Raw genomic sequence first — 19,721 nt, 5'->3', positions numbered from 1 at the left:
GTCAATAAATTATTATTATTTTCTTAAGAATAATTAGTTGTACTTTTTTTAATAAAAACTTTGATGTGTTTTATATAGCAAATATTTTTCTTATTTTTTCTTATACTATTATTTTTTTAATCGTAAGAGTAATATGCATGATTGTATTTAACAATATGAAAAAAGTCTATAATAAAAATAGTTTTTAGAAATTGATAATAAAGAACCACAAAACCCGTAAGTTTCACAAAAAAAAACATGCCACAGTAATAAAATGTACCTTTAGGTTATGTTTGGTAGAGATAAAATTTATTTAAGAATAATATTAAAATTATTATTCTCTTGAATTATTATTGATCGTCGGAATCCAGTTATTAAAATTTGATCGTCAGTCTTTGAAACTTAATCATTGATTGTCGAAATTTGGTCACAAGTCACCGAATGATGATGGTTGATGGTGTTTGAAAGCGTTCAAGTTATATTGATAAAAGAATTAAAAAAAATAAAAAAATATATTTTAAATAATCATTACATACATTTTTTTTTATATTAAATATTACATCAAATTAAAGATAATTGGTTACAAGATGTATTTATTATTACATTATGTCATAAATTATTAACTAATAAAATAATAAAGCATGTTATATAATGAAGATTTTATTACATACTTCATTACATCTTATCAAATATAGTTTTAATTTCATATGAAAATGCTATATATAGCTGATATAGTATACAATCTTTGAAAAATCGAAACGATTAGAGTCAATTTTTAAAAATATTTACCTAATTTTATTTGAAAATTAAAAATATATACAAATATTTAAAATAAATATATTTCTTTATAACATTAATAAAACAATTTAACATATATAAAATACATTATGATGTTATTTGAATTAAAAATTTTAAAATTTATGAATTTAACTAAAACTCAAGTTTTATTTAAATTGAATATAAAATCAATGAATTAGAGTAATTTTGAGATAGAAAATTTATGAAAACTTATTGTTTATTAAAATAATGGATTTTATTGTAAAAATAAAAAAATCTATCATTTGAAAATTTTCAACTATTTATGATAATATTTTATTTTGAGGATTTAATAGGAATACTAAATGAAAATTAAAAAGTATGGACGAATTCATAAAATTAAAAAAATTTATAAACCCATAAATTTTTAGGTGGCATTAATTTTACAATTCATTAAAAATATTAAAAATATTATTAGATATCTATTCGAAAAACCATATTTAAATTAGAGAGTGGACGTATATGAAGAATTATAAATTTTTTCAAAAAAAAAGAAAAATAGGGAGAAAGCAACGACGTCGTTTTGTACAATCCGGTTTGACAAGCACAGCGCTAGCAGTAAGACGATAGAATCTGTACTACCAGTGGCTGGTGAGCAGTGACTGTGTGAGGTACTATAACTCTCAAATCCTCTCTCTCTCTCTCGGAAAAGAAAGGGGACAGAAGAAGCAATGCAGGAAGAGAAATGGAGTCTATACGAAGCGTACAACGAGCTACACAGTTTAGCACAGGAACTTGAAACACCATTCGATGCACCAGCAGTTTTAGTGGTGGGCCAACAGACAGATGGCAAAAGCGCATTGGTCGAAGCACTGATGGGTTTCCAGTTTAATCATGTTGGCGGCGGTACCAAAACTCGTCGCCCTATAACACTTCATATGAAATATGATCCTCAATGCGAGTCACCTGTTTGCCTGCTTGTTTCTGATGGTGGTGATCATGATAATGAGCCTAAACACAAGTCTCTTCATGAAATTCAGGTAATTGTTTTAGTATTTGTTTTGATTATTTATTAAGGCCTTGTTTGACATGTATCTTTCAAGGAGTTGAAGTTTGATAGAAATGAATTGTAGCGACTGTAGACCTTTTAAATTATGAGAATTGACAAAGTGAAAATTGTATTTCGTTGGAATCTCATGGTTGTTTTGAAACATTTTGAAATGGTGATTTGAGTCATAAGCCCGAAATAGGAATAGTTGTGCTTCAGAGTGTGTTTGGTATGAATAAGATGAAAACATCTGCAAATGAAATGAGTTTCATGTGGATTTATCCCAAACACTATGTAAATATTAGTTTTTCCCCTGACTTTGTGGTCAATTTACAAGTTCTCTCTAAACTTGCAACACTTGTAGCCACATTTTAAAATTTGTGAATCATTTCGGGGAAAAAAAAAGTTAACTTTGAGGGGTTTAATTGTTCCATTGCCTGTAAATTCTGGGGGCAAATTGATGTTTAAGCCATAAGTGTTGTTGTTGTATTAATTGCTGAAATGATTATTTCTCATAGGCATATATTGAAGCTGAAAACATGAGGTTGGAGCGGGAGACCTGTCAATTTTCAGCAAAGGAAATAATAATTAGAGTGGAGTACAAATACTGTCCCAATCTCACCATTATTGATACTCCTGGACTTATTGCTCCTGCACCAGGTAGAAAAAATCAAGCATTACAGGTTTGTATAAATCTTGGTTTCTTGAGCTTTTTTTTCCTTATAATGTTTTTAATTGTGATGCTGACGGACTTCAAAATTCATGCAGAGCCAAGCTCGTGCAGTGGAGTCTCTTGTGCGAGCGAAAATGCAGCATAAGGAGTTTATTATTTTATGTCTTGAAGATTGTAGTGACTGGAGTAATGCAACTACTAGAAGGGTAGTAATGCAAGTATGTCTCTTTTAAATTTCACTGATGCACATCTCTTCTTTTTAGGCCTTTTAGCTTTTCAATTGCTGATTTTTCCTTCTTTTAGAAAAAGCATGCATCTTCAAGGAAACCTGGATTTCCATGTGGAGAAGAGATTCCTTTTATAATTCTAATTATATTGGCAAAAGGAATTATTAGCTGCATTAGTCATCTTTGGAGTTTTAGGGAATTTTAGGATGCTCCTGTGTCTTGTGATGATTTCTTCCAAAGCTTGACTTCTTTTATTGGTTGCAACAGATTGACCCTGAGCTTTCAAGGACTGTTATTGTCTCAACCAAGCTTGACACAAAAATACCTCAGTTTGCTCGTTCATCAGATGTTGAGGTTTTCCTCTCTCCACCTACACAAACATTGGATGGCTTCATACTGGGCGAGTCTCCCTTTTTCACATCTGTGCCTTCTGGAAGAGTTGGTTCTGGTCATGATTCAGTTTACAGATCAAATGACGAGTTTAAGCAGGTTTTCTTTTACCTGTACAAATACCGGAGCTGCTGTTGTTTTGGCTTTTGTTTAGGAGCAAAACTAACACTCAGTAATTTCTATTGCATCAACTAAAGTAATCTTTGCAAAACATCTTCGTCAGAGTTACACATGGTAATGAGAAAACAAAAGGAAAAGGTAATTTAGTCAGGAACAGAAGATGCAATTGTAAAGACAGAGGCCCTAAGAAAAATTGGTCACTCTGAAGAACATGAATACTGTTGATAAAATCGAAGCCATTAGCTTTCTTGATGCATCCATCATTCATTTTCACAATGATGTTTCCTGAACCAAGGTATTTACGTCCTGCTGTAGTTTTGTATGAAAAATCAGCTGAAAGAAAAGAATTTTATTCAGGTTCAGAGGGAAAATAATATAAAACATCACCACTTTGAGCCATATGGATCTTCTTGGTATCCATATAATACCTGTCTCAAATGTATCCAATTCCTCAGAACCTCAGTCCTATTTGCATGTGTCTCCATGTTGTCTACAACTCTGAACATCTCTTCAAGATTGATGTGGCTGTGAAAACTAATTCTATAATAAAAGGGAGAAAACGTTTCACATGTCACTAGCTCCAAGAATATAGAAGTTTCAAAGCACGGATTACATTTTCACAAAGGATGACTGATAGAAACATGATATCAAATTACTTGCTGCAAAGATCAGACTTAAAATTAAAATGTATACTATTCTAACTCGACTAGTTCATAATTGAACTTTTTTATGCAGGCTATATCCTTAAGAGAGTTGGAAGATGTTGCATCTTTAGAGGAGAAGCTAGGCCGTCCATTATCACAGCAAGAACGAAGTAGAATAGGGGTTAGCAAATTAAGGTCATTCTTGGAGCAATTGCTACAGAAAAGGTATCTCGTTATTTCATTTCCTTTTCCTTATATTATATAGGTTTCATCACTGCTTTATAACAAATTTACTCGATTTTCTGCCTTTAAGGTATATGGACAGTGTTCCTTTGATTATTCCACTCCTTGAAAAGGAGTCCCGCACTTCAACCAGAAAACTGAATGAAATAAATAAAGACCTCAGGTTTGTTGTTTGAAGTATCCAGTATATCCAAAGCAGTTTTATATGGCTTTAATCTATCTTACTCCCTCTTCCACAAATAGGCTTATCTTGAATGCTATTCTAAACTATTTATCAGTAATTTGTAACCAAATTGGACTTGTAATAACATCACTGCTCGTTCTTACCTCTTTTACCTTTATGATTTTGATTATATAATATGCATCATTTTCTTTCCTTGACATGAGTGATTTTACAACATTATTTGCTTTATATGCAGCACTTTGGATGAAGTAAAATTGAAGGAGAAAGGAAGGGAGTTTCATGACCTATTCTTAACCAAGGTATATCTCCTTTACTGTTATTATCCAACTTTATACTTACATTGACGTCTTCTTCTTCGACCCACTCATTATCTTCAAATCTGGACATCTAAAATGGCTTAGTGGAGCTCTTGGCTAAAAAAGAGGTCATTGCCACTTTTCCTGTAACTTTGGGCCTAAAGAAGTAGCTCTGTATAATGTGATACATGCATATCCTGTACAGGTGGCTTCTATTTCTTTCTTTTTGATAATTTATCTTGTTTTATTTTGCTGACTAAATATGCTTTGCATACTCAGTTGTCGTTGCTGTTGAAAGGGACAGTTGTTGCACCTCCAGACAAATTTGGTAAATCATTTATTTTTACTTTTGAAGGCAACTTAGTAAATGGTGTCATTCTATTATGATGTCATTATTCAAAGAAGTAACTTGGTTTCTTCAACTTTTGACATCCTTCCTTCTTTAGTCATTGTTGGCTTACTGTATTAGGTTGGTATCGGACAATCAGCAGTTTCATTATGCTTGTTGCAGGTGAAACACTACATGATGAGAGAACTAATGGAGGGGCATTTGTTGGTACTGATGGTCTTCAGTTTCCACACAAGCTAATTCCTGTAAACTACTTTGTGTACTCAATTTCTTTCTGCTTTTTGCATAAATTTCATAGTTGTGCAGCTTGTGCTAGAAATTCTTGTAGGACATCTGTCTGCCTCCCCTTATAGCATAAACAACAGGGTGCTAAAAAAAGAAGAAGCAAGTTTGAAGACTTGAGAAACTTAGAACTAAGGCCTAGATTTCTGTTAGAGGTTATATTTGTTATGCAGGCGGAAGTGATCGTGAAAGATGTGAGAGGATGTTAGGGGGCATGAAACTAAAACAGCCCTGGACCTTGTTTTTCTTATCTTATTTTGACCCTCACTCATTCCCTTACAAATCCTTATTTTCTTTAATGATACTAATTAGTTTCCATTCTTTCCTAGATTCATAACCCTAATTGACAAAGCTGTTCTATTTCTCCAAATTTTTGTTTTTTTGATAACCTTTATTATCAGTCTTGCCATTTAAGTAAAATGATATCTGCAGATATTTTCTTTCTTCTTACAATTGGGTATTATTATGCTGTGGCTCTTTATGACATTTTCCTTATATTTTGGAAAAAGGTTCAAGCTTTCAAGAATCTAAGCAAAAAGTGGACATTTTACTTTACATGTAGAATGCAGGGATGCGTCTTTATGGGGGTGCACAGTATCATCGAGCCATGGCAGAATTTCGTTTTGTTGTAGGAGGAACCAAATGCCCTCAAATTACTCGTGAAGAAATTGTAAATGCATGTGGAGTTGAAGATATTCATGATGGAACTAACTACTCAAGGTATTTATGACTTTTCTCTGAACCATGCATGATTCCAGGTTGCATAACTCTTTTCCTTTCAATTTATCTGGATTCTAACTTCGCTCTCTCTTTATTCAATTAATTTATTTTTATGGGATCTCAGGACAGCATGTGTGATAGCTGTTGCCAAAGCTCGTGATACATTTGAACCTTTCCTTCATCAGGTGAAAATAATGTTTTTTGCTAATAAAAACAAATTCATTGATCTGCATCCTCTTCCTCCACTCCCGTAACTGCCCCCTGCCCCCTGCCCCCTGCCCCCTAATTCCTCCCTCTTTCCTTCACCCCCCTTCACTTTCTTAAACATAAAGGACATCCATTTCTGATCTGGAAAACCAATAATCTGCAAATTGAAAATCTAAGAAACTAATTTGATCTTATTTTGAGAGGCATGTTACCTAGTACATAATAGTAACATCCAGTCACTTTACAACTTGTATCTCTATCTTATCTAAGGAAGTTGAAATCACCCTGCTAAAAGAAATTCAAAGGCTGTTATCTAATTTTGATGCTTCCAAACCTCTATAAATTATAGGCAGAAAGTCTTAGCTAGAATGCTCAAGGTTAGGGTGCATAAAATAAAAACGTAAAATCTGGGAGCTCTACTCCTATCAGCACCTTTAAGTATAATCAAGCATTTGGAGGCTCTTTCCTTTCCATTGCTTGACCATGATACTCTTTTTCTTCTATTTCTTTTTCTTTATGTCCATTAGGAGGATAGTTATTATTCATTTTGCAATCTACTTGCTTTAAATGTTTAACAAAATTCATTTTCTTAAAAGATTCACCTGAAGCATGATTGTAGGAAGGATCAGTATTCAAACTTAAAAATATTACACCTGCATAATAAATGATTTTTCATGTTAAAGAGATATTTAGTTCTTTAAATGCTTGTAATAGGTCATTGAGAATTTAGATTTACAAAGTCTTAAATTTTCTTGAAACTCTTTATAATTACCAAACTACACTAGTTTCAATAAAATATAATACATACTCTTGGCCCCTCGCTTGTTTTCAAATAAAATTTTATGGTCACTAAGAGTATTAGCGTTATCCTTTCATCAAAATCATATACTCCTTAGTTCCTTGCCTTTTAAGTAACCAGTCATTAGTTTCCAAGTTTATTAAAAGAAACCTCTTTTAGCCCTAAAAGTTGGGATTAATGTAAAGTAAATATATTATATGGAACCTTAGAGGACTAGCTAATTATTTCTATTTCCCAACTATCAGACTAAAGTGTATATATTGTTATACATTGAAGAACAAGTGAATTCAAAAGTTAAAGACCATACGAACCAAGTTAGGAAGTACAAGGATCCAATATTTTGTCTACACTCCTTTGATGGGGGTGTTTGTGAATTACTTGTATTATCATTATGCAGACTTTGTAGTAGGAATTCAAGCTCTGGAGTGAAGGGGAACATCCTTTTAATTATTTGTCTTATTTGACTTGCATGACTGGTAATGAAATTTATTTTCTGCCTGTGCTTTAGTCTGCCAAAGTACAATTTGTATTAGTTTACGTTTGTGGTCTATAAGAGAATTTTGGATTTTATTCCTGTAGACAGTTGAATAGACTACAAAACTTTTTTCTTTTGCTGCTGCAGTTGGGTAATAGGCTCTTGTATATTCTGAAGAGATTACTTCCTATCTCTGTCTTTCTTCTTCAGGTATGGATTTCAATTATTGATGGGATTTTGTTAGTTATCTTCTGAAATATGTAATTATATTTATAACCTACTTACTGAATTGTGACAGAAAGATGGTGAGTATCTTAGCAGTCATGATGTATTCCTGAGGCGAGTTGCTTCTGCCTTCAATAAATTTGCAGAATCTACTGAAAGAGCATGCCGTGAAAAGTAATTGTTTGCCTTTATTCCTGTGCTATTTTTTTCTTCTCTTATTGTTTTCTTGTGCTAAAACAGACTTGGTTTTTATTTGTCTTTTCTTTTTAATATGATCAAATATGTTGAACTACAATAATAAACGCCTAAACCATGAAATTGATGGAGTGCACGAGAGCAATGAAATTCTAGTTTGCCTTGGAGCATGAGCAAATAGAAACTACCTTTATGTTTGTGCACCTAATTAAATTGCCATATTCAATTTTTAACTTGATTGTCCTAAAATGAGCATTAGTTTGCCCTATTTCTTTTGTTGTGAGGGTATATATGCATATTTACATGTATATAGAATCTCTAAAATGATGAAGATACAATTATCACCAGTTGAATATTGTAATTCAATTAATTTATAAAACACTTTTGTTCAAGGATGTGCAGACAAAGAGATATGACTCATCTGTTATCTCCTTAGTACATACATTTTATATTGTGCCATTATTAGCCTTCTTCCCTAGAAAAACATAAGAATATTTCCGAACTCATAAAATTAATTACTTAAAGGGGTATTACTTCGCCACTTTTCTAATTTTTGATTCCATCATCACCAGTCTTTCTTACTGTTCCAACATGTTCGCTGGGCAATGGATTGCATTACTTCTCCTGTCACTGATGTTATTACTTGAACCTGTCCATGTTTATAGTATCTTATATTATTTTGTGACAAGATAGTACAAGGTGGAGCACTATTATGCTAGTAATCGGTTTCCTCTTCTGGTTATGAACTGTCATCTTTTCTCGTCTGTGCTAATTCAGTTTGTCATCATCTTTGCTGCTAGTTGATTTTGTCACTTATGGTTAGTTTGTCAAATGTGAATGTGCTGGTATTCACCAGCAGTGTGGTATTTTTGTGCATATGCAGTTATTGGATAAAAAAGAATTGTCCTTATACCTGCTTTCTTTTATATCTGCTGCAGATGTATGGAGGATTTAGTGAGCACCACTCGTTACGTAACATGGTCTCTCCACAATAAGGTTAAACACATTTAACAAACAAGGCATTAAATTGGGATGTGGGAGGGCTAAGAAGTCTTAACTGGCATTCCAGTGATTTTGCATGTCACACTAATTTGTGCAATTTCTTTATTAGATTGTAGTACATATTGTCTTCAATTTATGGTTATTGTAGTATCATGAGATTTCTAGTGGTCACTTTGGGTTATGGAGCTGTTTTTTGCAGTGTCTACATCATGTTTGTCTCCAATAATTTGTTTTCTTCTTATTTTTTCATAATCAAGGATGTTAGTGCTTTTTCAGATGTTGTCCAAGTACAGTACTTGATTTTATTAGCATTAAACTGCAAAACCAATTTTAAAATCTACAAATTTCTGGACCTGGTGTTCATTCCTTTGAAAATCTGACTTTTGTTTTTCTCATCTTTCTTTGTTATGAAACTTCCAGTATCAAGTTGGACTATTTCGATATCTATTCACTATTTTAGGGCTACAGAAATTTTCCAATTTCCTTTTCAAACTAGGCTGTGCATCCTTTGCGTATCTTAAGGTTATTTATTTATCTTAAGGTTATTCACTATTTTGTGACAAGAAGAGAGTTATTTATTTTCTAATCATTATGTTTCTTCACTCTCTTCTTCGTTATTTTTTTCTTTTTCACTGTTTAAGAATGCAATTGCTTCAGTTGTGAAAATAAAATACATGATAGTGGTATTGCTTTAAAACTTCCAATCTACTTGTTGATAAGTTAGAATAACTAATTAGTTTTTGTTTGTTAGAGATATAGATAAACATTCTAAGGTTTAGGGATAAGATAAATTAATTCCTATCTAAGTTTTTTTTCTATCCTTTAGCTAGTCTATATAAGTTGTGTTTCTCCTATGTTTGATATATAGAAAAAATATAAGAGAACATTTCTCTTTTTCCCTTTCTCTATAAAATTCTACATGGTATCAGAGCTTAGGGCTTGATCATAAATTTTAAGGCTGCCATGGTTGGCTCTAGTTCAGCCACTTCAGAAGCTAGCAGTGGCGTGACACCATCAGGGGGAGTTTCTCAGCTTCTTCCACCTGTTCCTCCTGAAAATTCTCTTCAAATTACCATTCACAAACTAAATGGCAAGAATTATCTTGAATGGTCTCAGTCCATGAGGTTGGTGATTGATGGAAAAGGGAAACTTAGATACTTGAATGGTGAGATAAAACCACCAACAACCGATGATTCGAAATATAGGCAGTGGCGCTTAGAAAATTCAATGGTTACTGCTTGGTTGATTAACTCAATGGATCCGGTTATTGGAAAACCATTCATGTTTTTGCGGACTGCTCGGGATGTTTGGGAAGCAGTTCGAGAAACCTATTCAGATTTGGACAACTATTCGCAGTTATTCGAATTAAACACCCATATGTGGAAAATGCAACAAGGTAATCGAGAGGTAACAGCTTACTATAATGATATGATGGCTGTTTGGCAGGAATTGGACATGTTTGAAGATGAACAATGGGAGAATCTTAATGACAGTGCTCGGTACAAAAAGAAAATTGAAAGAGGACCAGTATTTGTTTTCTTGGCTGGTTTAAACAAAGATCTTGATGAGGTTCGTGGACATATATTAGGAAAAAATCCTTTACCAACTATTAGAGAAGTTTTTTCAGAAGTGCGTAGAGAAGAAGCACAACGAAAAGTGATGTTGAAAAATGATGAACCAAAAATAGATGCTGACGGATTTGCTCTTGTAACTCGAGGTACAAACTCAGGGGGAAAGCAAAAACCCTGGTGTGATCATTGTCGAAAACCATGGCATACTCGAGATACTTGCTGGAAATTGCATGGGAAACCGAAGAAGAAAACAGGCAGCGATAACACCAAGTTAGGAAGAGATGTACGAGCTTTTCAAGCTAGCAATACTAATTCGGGGCAACAGTCTTCTTTTGAATCTCTTCCTTTTACCAAGGAATAGATAAGAGCACCTGTATAAAATGTTTAAGTCCCAAACTTTAGAAAAATCTGACTTGTCTTGTTCTTTTGCACAATCAGGTAATTCTTTCATTGCAGCCATAGCTAGTTCCAAATCCCATAGCACTTGGATATTAGACTCAAAGCACGATCACATGTCTGGCAATTCGCAAATTTTTTCCTCTTATATACCTTGTGCAGGAAATCAAAAGGTTAAAATTGCAGATGGTTCCTTAGCCACTGTTGCTGGGAAAGGAACAATTCCTATTTCTTCTCTAGTTCTTAAGAATGTCTTACATGTTCCACATTTGTCATATAATCTTTTGTCTGTCAGTAAGTTAACCTCTGATAATAATTGTCAAGTGATTTTTAAGTCTTCCTATTGTAAATTTCAGGATTTAACCTCGGGGAAGATGATTGGGGGTGCTAAATTGGATGGTGGACTCTACTTCTTCAATGATGAGTCAACCTTTGGAAGGCAAGACCTGCAAACTTGTTTCAATTCTATTTCTGTTTCAAGTGACACTAAGATTATGTTATGGCATTATCGGCTAGGACATCCAAATTTTCAATATTTAAAGTATTTGTTTCCAAAGTTATTTATGAATAAAAATCATTTGTTTTCCGATGTGAATTTTGTGAATTAGCTAAACATCACCGAACTGTTTATCAATCGCAACCTTATAAACAGTCCAAGCCATTTACCATGATTCAAAGTGATGTTTGGGGTCCTTCTAGAGCGCCAACATTTTCTGAAAAACGCTGGTTTATCCTTTTTATTGATGATCATACTAGAATTACTTGGGTCTTTTTTTTAAAAGAGAAATCTGATGTTGAAAGTGTGTTCAAAAATTTTTATAATATGGTTCAAACACAATTTCATACTCAAATTAAAATTTTTCGAAGTGATAATGGAAAGGAGTTCTTTAACAATGTGTTAGGACAATTTTTTGCTGAAAAAGGGATTATTCACCAAAGTTCTTGTAGTAACACGCCTCAGCAAAACGGGTTGGCTGAGAGAAAAAATAAACATATCCTAGAGGTTGTTAGAGCTCTTAGTTTTACAACTAAAACTCCAAAGTATCTTTGGGGAGAAGCAGTTTTAACAGCCATATATTTGATTAATAGAATGCCTACAAGAATTTTGAATTTTAAAACACCAATTAAAGTTTTTTGTGAATGTTTTCCCATAACTCGGCTAACTAGCAACATTCTTTTAAATTTTTTTGGAAGTGTGGCTTTTGTCCATAATCATGATCGCAAACGTTCAAAACTTGATCCAAAAGCACATAAATGTATTTTTGTAGGCTATCCTGCAAATCAAAAAGGTTATAAATGTTTTGATCCAGTTTTGAAAAAAATGTTTATTTCTATGGATGTCACTTTTTTTGAAGGACAATCATACTTTGACAAATTTCATCTTCAGGGGGAGAACACTAGTGAAGATGTCTCAACTGATTCTGGTTCTGATTTAAATTCTGATTTAACTTTTGAGTTTTTTTCAAATAATGGTATTTCTTGGGGATATGATCATGTTTCAAAAGAAAATGGGTCGAAAAATAAAGAAAGCGTAGAAACAAATGATTTAAATATTGAAAATACTGAACAGCCTTTGATAAGGTCTTCTCAAAATCAAAATATTGAAACAAATGATATCTATGCGGAAAAGTTTAAAGGTCTTGTATATTCAAAGGAACATCAAGCACAAAAAAGAGTCACCATCCCACAGCACCATCAAGAATCTAATCAGAGGTTGGATCATGAAATTTATGGTAAGTCTCCAAAACTTCATACAAATAATCCATCTAGTCAACTTGGTCTTCCCATTGCTCTTAGGACAGGTGTCAGGTCATGTACTAAACATCCTTTGTCAAATTTTATATCTTACAAAAATATTTCATCACCATATTGTGCTTTTATCTCACAAATGTCTAGTATGGTTATTCCAAATAGTGTTCAGAAGGCTCTAAATGTTCCTGAGTGGAAAGAAGCTATTTTGGAGGAGATGAGAGCCTTGGAGAAGAATGCTACTTGGGAAGAAGTGGATCTGCCAGATGGGAAGACAGTTGTCTGATGTAAATGGGTGTTTACTGTGAAGTACTATTCAGATGGATCCTTAGAAAGATATAAAGCTCGTCTAGTAGCCAAAGGATTTACTCAAATATATGTAGTGGACTACTATGAAACTTTTTCTCCTGTGGCGAAACTCAATACTATTCGAGTGCTCTTGTCTGTTGCAGCTAATCTAGATTGGTCCTTGAATCATCTAGATGTGAAGAATGTCTTTTTGAATGGTGACTTAGAAGAGGAAGTATACATGGAACCTCCACCTGGTTTTGCTCAGAAATTTGGAACCAAGGTATGTAAGCTAAAGCAATCTTTATATGGCCTTAAACAATCTCCTAGAGCATGGTTCGAGAGGTTCACAAAGTTTGTTAAAGGTCAAGGTTATAATCAAAGTTAATCTGATCATACTCTTTTCATAAAAAGTTCTATTGAAGACAAAATTTTTGTTTTAATTGTCTATGTAGATGATATAATTTTGACTGGAGATGACATAATTGAAATAAGCAGATTGAAACAAAACCTAGCCAAGGAGTTTGAAATGAAAGATTTAGGCCAGCTAAGATACTTTCTTGGAATGGAAGTGGCAAGGTCAAAGAAAGGCATTGTTGTCTCACAACGGAAGTATATTCTAGATCTCTTGAAAGAAACTGGAATGAGTGTTGTAAATCTTCTGAAACTCCAATTGAAGCTAATTCTAGACTTGGGGAGGTAAAGAATGGTGTTCCAGTAGACACAGGAAGATATTAGAGGTTGGTTGGAAAACTGATTTACTTATCACATACTCGTACGGACATTGCTTTCGCTGTAAGCTTGGTAAGTCAGTTTATGCATTCTCCATATGAAGAACATTTTGAAGCTGTATATCGAATTCTTTGTTATTTGAAACGTACACCAGGAAAAGGACTTTTTTTCAAGAAAAATGAAAAAAGAGGAGTTGAGGTGTACACGGATGCTGATTGGGCAGGTTCAATCACTGATAGAAGGTCAACTTCTAGATACTGCACATTTGTTTGGGGTAATTTAGTCACATGGAGAAGTAAAAAGCAGAATGTAGTTGCTAGAAGTAGTGCTGAGGCAGAATTCAGATCAATGGCACAGGGAGTGTGTGAGATTCTTTGGCTGAAAAGGGTTCTACAAGAGCTTAAAAGATCTGTGAGTTTACCTATGAAGTTGTATTGTGACAACAAGGCAGCTATCAGTATTGCTCATAATCTTGTTTTACATGACAGGACAAAACATGTTGAAATTGACAGGCACTTCATAAAAGAAAAACTTGAAGAAGGAATATTTGTACTCCATTTGTACCAACTACACAACAGGTGGCAGATATTTTAACTAAAGGGTTATTTAGATAGCAATTTGAATTTCAAGTTAGCAAGTTGGGCATGACAGATATATTTGCTCCAACTTGAGGGGGAGTGTTGATAAGTTAGAATAGCTAATTAGTTTTTGTTTGTTAGAGATATGGATAAACATTCTAAGGTTTAGGGATAAGATAAATTAGTTCCTATTTAAGTTTTTTTTCTATCCTTTAGCTAGTCTATATAAGTTGTGTTTCTCCTATGTTTGATATATAGAAAAAATATAAGAAAACATTTCTCTTTGTTCCTTTCTCTATAAAATTCTACATTGTTGATAAGTTAGAATAACTAATTAGTTATTCTAACTTATCTACACTACTATTAAAATGCACAAGCTTTTGGATGTGGTGTTTATTTTATTTGTAATTGACTTGCTTTCTCTCTTTTGGTGCCAAATTATAGAATCGAGCTGGGTTACGCCAGTTCTTAGACTCGTTTGGTGGGACAGAGCAGTCTGCTATGGGAGGAAATTCTGTATCAGCTGGTCTCCCTCAAGAGTCATCCATGGGCTCCATTGCCACTGAGAAGCATGAGAATAAGCCAAGGGGTGATGTGAAGCTCTGCCATTTGGCCTCAGGCATTGACTCAGGGTCATCTATTCAGACAACAGAAACAAAGCTTGCCGATCTTCTAGACAACACCCTTTGGAATCGGAGACTTGCTCCTTCATCTGAAAGGATTGTTTATGCTCTGGTCCAACAGATATTCCATGGCATAAGAGAGTATTTCTTGGCCTCTGCTGAATTGAAGGTCTAAACATCTTCCATTACACGTGTGTTCGTTTGTTCTTTTTCCATCTCCATTTTTTTCCTTTTCACTACTTCACAATTTGCACTTTCCCTTTGCAGTTCAATTGTTTTCTCTTGATGCCGGTCATAGACAAGTTACCAGCCCTTCTCCGGCAGGACCTAGAATCTGCCTTCGAAGATGATATGGATAATGTTTTCGACATCACCAATATAAGACACTCGCTGAACCAACAGAAGCGAGAAATAGAAATTGAGCTGAAAAGGGTATGTTGCTCTCTGCTTTCTCTGGCATACAACTTAACAGAACCTTGGATCTGGATATGTTCTCTGGTTTCTTGTTTAATGTGGTTATGATGACTTGCAGATCAAGAGGCTCAAAGACAAATTTAGGTTGATATATGAACAACTTAACTTGCAGCAAGTCAAGGCCATTCGTGCTAGCTTCAAAGGAATGAATTGTAAATAAGAGGCGCCACTTGTTGAGTTTGTTTTTTCCACTCGTTTTTCAATTACGGTTGCACTTACATTTGAAGATTATCTATTAAAGGTTTCCTGCCAACTTTACTACTTTAAGATTAAGATTAATTTTGAAATCAATTAACTCATAAAAAAAATAAATTAAAATAGAAATGAATTTTTTTGGAGGGATGTCTTGTATTCCGGAATATGCACACGAGTAAGGATTTTATCTTCAAGTCCCAAGTTAAAGCTTTTGAGCTTTAAAGGTGTATGATTTTCATAATTAATATTCATAAATACTAGGTTTCGAATATCCAACTCTTTTTCTTTTTTTTTTCTTTTTTTTGTATGAAATTTAGTATAAGAACCATATTTTCAATTTTAATTTAGTAATTATACAAGGTAAACAATTATTTTACATTTATATATTTATCCTAAAATGAATCACAGGCATTCTCTCCCCCTCCTTCCTTTTTAATATAGCAACAAACTAATAATATTTTCAGTTATATAAGTTCATCATCATGCTGATGGGTTTAGAAATAAATCATTTCCTTGCTTTAATGACTGGAGTTGCAGCAGAATAGCAACAATCAAAGATTACTGGATGATGAGAATAAAGTGGTAAATCATAATTGATGATGGGGAGAATCACCAAGTAAATATAGTACAAGTAAAGCTCCCATCTCCTAGATTCAATCAATATCCAAGCTCTATAACCAAAGTCAAATCAAAACATTGTGTCCTCTTCCAGAAAATAAAAGGTTTGGAATGTCTGAAGCTTTCTTTTGAAGTCTTTTTCACTGAAGTCCGAGCTAGAAGGTGTTCTAGTACTAATTGTTTTAAGAGTCACTCTAGTGTAACAATGAAAAAGGAACAATACGACGGAGATTAAAAGAATAAAAGAATAATCAAGTAATAATTAAGAAATATGTAGTTAGACTTGAAACATATATGAACACTTTTTAAAAAAAGTTATATTTGCATAATCTTTATCATAATATTATTAACTGGCTTAAGAATGTTTAGTCTTTGATCACTTGGAGGTTTAGAGTTTGGATTCTTTTTATAATAAAAATCTTATTACAATATATAACTGATATCTAGTTTCAGATATTGAAGTGTATAAATTTTTTAGGAGGAAACAACTAAATTTCACAGAAAAATTTAAATAAATATTGTTTATTTATCGGACTGTAGGACCAACTGGTATTTCGTTTATATTTGTAACCGATTCTAACAATCTTTAAAAAAATCTTAAATTAAATAAAATTATAAACCGGTCAATTGGTCACTGAAGCAATATGATAGCCAAATTTTTTTATTTTTTATTTTTTTTTATGTTGGCATTGAACCTATCAAGATAGGTAATAAAGTAGGCATAAAAGATGGCTAACCACACAAGAGAGCAATTACCTTGGCAAGTTTTGCTAGACATTCTGCCACTGGCAATCCTTAAACATAACAAAAAAGGAGATGCCTCCTGACTCTTGAGCGACCATTATAATATCTTTCATGATGGAAACTACCATGTTATTGATTAAATATTTTCAAACTACAAGAAGACAATTAGAATCATGTTCTTGCTACACATTAATTATGTATATGTTTCATATACTTGACTCTATTTGGTTTCTTTATACTATAAAATCCCTCAAAAGACTAAAACTTAATTAGGTCAACATAATATAGTAAAATTAAATACCCAAAAAATCTGTTTCTTCAATCCTTTTTATTTTTATACATTTACTGCATTTGCCATCTATGCAGCAGGAAAACAGAAATTCTGTGAAAGTTAGAAATGCAAAACATACTTAGTTAAAACATTATTTCAAGTTAAAATATATACCTACTGTCAGATTAAGCTTAAGCTTATGGCTGCAAAAGAAATGGTCAGCTTTGATGTTAATTAAGATGGGATCTTGTAGCAGGATGTAAACCCCAATCTAACTTGAACTTTAAGACACTAACAAAATCAAATCATGATTAAGAGACTTACTTTTGTCACAAAATCAGTATACATATTGACAACTAAAGGATAATAGCCAACTAAGGATCAAAAGAATTGGCCAAAAAGAAAAAAGGGTTTAGCAATTTAATTAAGAAATTAGAATAATTTGTTGGGAGGAAGGTATCCATTGGTTGGACATGCAATTAAGCAAGGAAGCCTTTTGTTTTTGGGCTGTCTCTGTTTGTAGATTCACTCCCTTCTACACGTATTCTTCTTCCTTTCCCTTTATCCCATGCACTCATATAAAATCTTCACTCACTTCTAATGGCTTTTCACTTCATGTATACACTAAGCTGCAGAGGGCACATGGCTCAAAATCCCAGTTTGCTTCTGCTTGCTCTCTTCTTCATCTTCTTTACTATTACATCAGGTAACATTATCTAATCTTTGCTTAACTGTTGTCATGGAGTGGAGCTCAACATTTTTTCTTTTCTTTTCTTTTATAACCTTCTATTGCTTCGTTAACACCAACGATCATTGTTAAAAATAAATTTCTTTATGTATATTTTTTAATATTTAATATTTATTTTTATTTTTTATATTAAAATATACTTATTAATTAAAATATATTTGTTAATATTTATTAATACACTATTTACAAAAAATCTAAGTTATAGTCCTAGTAACATTTAGGCACCCACTATTTTCTATTGACATATATATATATATATATATATATATATATAAGTTTGATAGTTATGTAATTAAATTTGATAGTCAAATAATGACTAATTAAGTAATTATTTTTATGTGAGGCTTTTATTGCTTTAATTACTTTTATTCTGTTAATGAGTTATACCAATAATCATGTTTTAACTACATTCTACTACTTTAAAAATATAAAATAGAATGAATCAGTGGACCGTTATGAAATATAAATTTTAGCACCATACTCGAGTTATGAAATATAATTTTTAGCATCATAATGTAATTAAATTTGATAGTTAAATAATGACTAATTTAGGCACCCACTATTTTTTTATTGACATTTGATCATACTGGACCGTTTCGCAAGTCCAATAGATACTGGAGTTGGTATATTCTTTACTTGCCAAGACATCTCCTGAGTTGTCAGCATCTTGACAAGCTACTTTTGCGTCTTGACAGGGCAAAATGCTTCAAGTACAAAAACTTTCACATTGCTTAATAACTGCAAAGAGACAATTTGGCCTGGAATAATAACAAAAGGTAATGACAGTGATGGGAAAGGTTTTCCCCTGAAGCCTGGCCAAACCAATCTTCATTATGCACCAATCGGCTGGAGTGGTCGTATATGGGCTAGAACTGGTTGTAATTTTGATAAAAATGGCACTGGTACATGTCAAACAGGCAGTTGTGGCGCCTATCTGAATTGTTCAGGACCAAGTAGCCCACCTAACACAATTGCTGAATTCACCCTTGGAGATAATGACTTTTTCGATATTAGCCTTGTGAACGGGTTTAATTTGCCTGTAGTGATTTCACCTCTTAACAGTAAAGGAAATTGTAGCATTGCTGGTTGTGATGGAGATTTAAGGCAGAATTGTCCGCCCGAGCTCTCCGTCAGGTCCGATGGGAAGGTCATTGCTTGCCGGAGCGCGTGCGACGTGTTCAACACTGATGCGTACTGTTGTAGAGGAGCATATAGTGATCCTGAGGCATGTGCACCCTCAAACTATTCAAGGATTTTTAAGCAAGTCTGCCCTGCATCGTCTAGCTATGCATTTGACAGGGATGCTACAAGCATCATAACGTGCTCTGCATCAGATTATGTTGTTGCCTTTTGTGCATCAAGGTAAGCTTTTATCAGTTGTCCTTTAGTAGCTTAATAGTAATAATGGAAGTATATATTTATTTATTTACTGATTGTTTATTTTGTGGACGGATTTTAGGAATCAGACTTTCTGTTCTTACCATGACAATGAGGTTCAGTGCAATACATCAGCAAATGACTCAAAAGCACTTCTGCCCCATGGCTGGTGGATTCTGATGGTGACATTGCCTTTGGCATTTATTTTGCAAACCAAGATTTAGCAGTCCCTGCAATTCTGTATAGTGTGTTTCTCAATCTTCAACTGAAATTGGGTTTTTCCTGTATGTTGTTTTCTTTTTATTTCTTTCGTTTTTTTTTTTTCTTTTTTGATTGATTTTTTCAAATGCGAACAAGTTCATCAGAACAAATTTTTCTTTGATTTTCTCATTTTTCCTTTGTTTATTCTTTTCTTTTTTCTAAAAAAAAAAAAGGAAAATCTCCAAAAGGTGTACAAATGTTCTTATGGATAGATGTGGTCTATTATTCATAGTAACTACCTATGCTAAAAGAAAAAGAAAAATCAAAGAGAAGAATTTTGAG

At 33.2% G+C, this 19,721-nt stretch overlaps 2 protein-coding genes across 2 annotated transcripts; both read left to right on the top strand.

Annotated features, from left to right (window-relative positions):
* The first annotated feature begins 1,347 nt into the window (after positions 1-1,347).
* On the top strand, positions 1,348-15,492 carry LOC8274869 (dynamin-like protein ARC5). Its single transcript, XM_002528555.4, has 17 exons — positions 1,348-1,775; positions 2,302-2,466; positions 2,552-2,674; positions 2,951-3,172; positions 3,929-4,062; positions 4,151-4,243; positions 4,500-4,563; positions 4,840-4,888; positions 5,072-5,154; positions 5,754-5,911; positions 6,036-6,096; positions 7,540-7,602; positions 7,691-7,791; positions 8,751-8,808; positions 14,573-14,920; positions 15,019-15,183; positions 15,284-15,492. Exons 1-17 carry the CDS (start codon positions 1,467-1,469, stop codon positions 15,383-15,385), a joined length of 2,298 nt encoding a protein of 765 aa, XP_002528601.1. The 5' UTR covers positions 1,348-1,466; the 3' UTR covers positions 15,386-15,492.
* A 138-nt stretch (positions 15,493-15,630) lies between these two features.
* Positions 15,631-19,568, top strand: LOC8288403 (pathogenesis-related thaumatin-like protein 3.5). Its single transcript, XM_002528556.4, has 3 exons — positions 15,631-17,759; positions 18,497-19,163; positions 19,261-19,568. Exons 1-3 carry the CDS (start codon positions 17,654-17,656, stop codon positions 19,400-19,402), a joined length of 915 nt encoding a protein of 304 aa, XP_002528602.2. The 5' UTR covers positions 15,631-17,653; the 3' UTR covers positions 19,403-19,568.
* The last annotated feature ends 153 nt before the right edge of the window (positions 19,569-19,721 follow it).

The sequence above is a fragment of the Ricinus communis genome, chromosome 6, assembly GCF_019578655.1.
Source record: "Ricinus communis isolate WT05 ecotype wild-type chromosome 6, ASM1957865v1, whole genome shotgun sequence".
NCBI classification, from domain to species: Eukaryota; Viridiplantae; Streptophyta; class Magnoliopsida; order Malpighiales; family Euphorbiaceae; genus Ricinus; species Ricinus communis.
The sequence above is the reverse complement of the archived record's forward strand: the minus strand, read 5'-3'. Positions and strand labels throughout refer to the sequence as shown.

Bases quoted from the DNA above. Each gene is read 5' to 3' on its own strand.
- LOC8274869 (XM_002528555.4), top strand. From the start codon at position 1,467: ATGCAGGAAGAGAAATGGAGTCTATACGAAGCGTACAACGAGCTACAC. The intron at 3,173-3,928 runs GTTTTCTTTTAC...TTTTTTATGCAG, and splicing joins CAAATGACGAGTTTAAGCAG to GCTATATCCTTAAGAGAGTT. The intron at 4,063-4,150 runs GTATCTCGTTAT...TCTGCCTTTAAG, and splicing joins GAGCAATTGCTACAGAAAAG to GTATATGGACAGTGTTCCTT.
- LOC8288403 (XM_002528556.4), top strand. From the start codon at position 17,654: ATGGCTTTTCACTTCATGTATACACTAAGCTGCAGAGGGCACATGGCT. The intron at 17,760-18,496 runs GTAACATTATCT...GCGTCTTGACAG, and splicing joins CTTCTTTACTATTACATCAG to GGCAAAATGCTTCAAGTACA. The intron at 19,164-19,260 runs GTAAGCTTTTAT...GACGGATTTTAG, and splicing joins GTTGCCTTTTGTGCATCAAG to GAATCAGACTTTCTGTTCTT.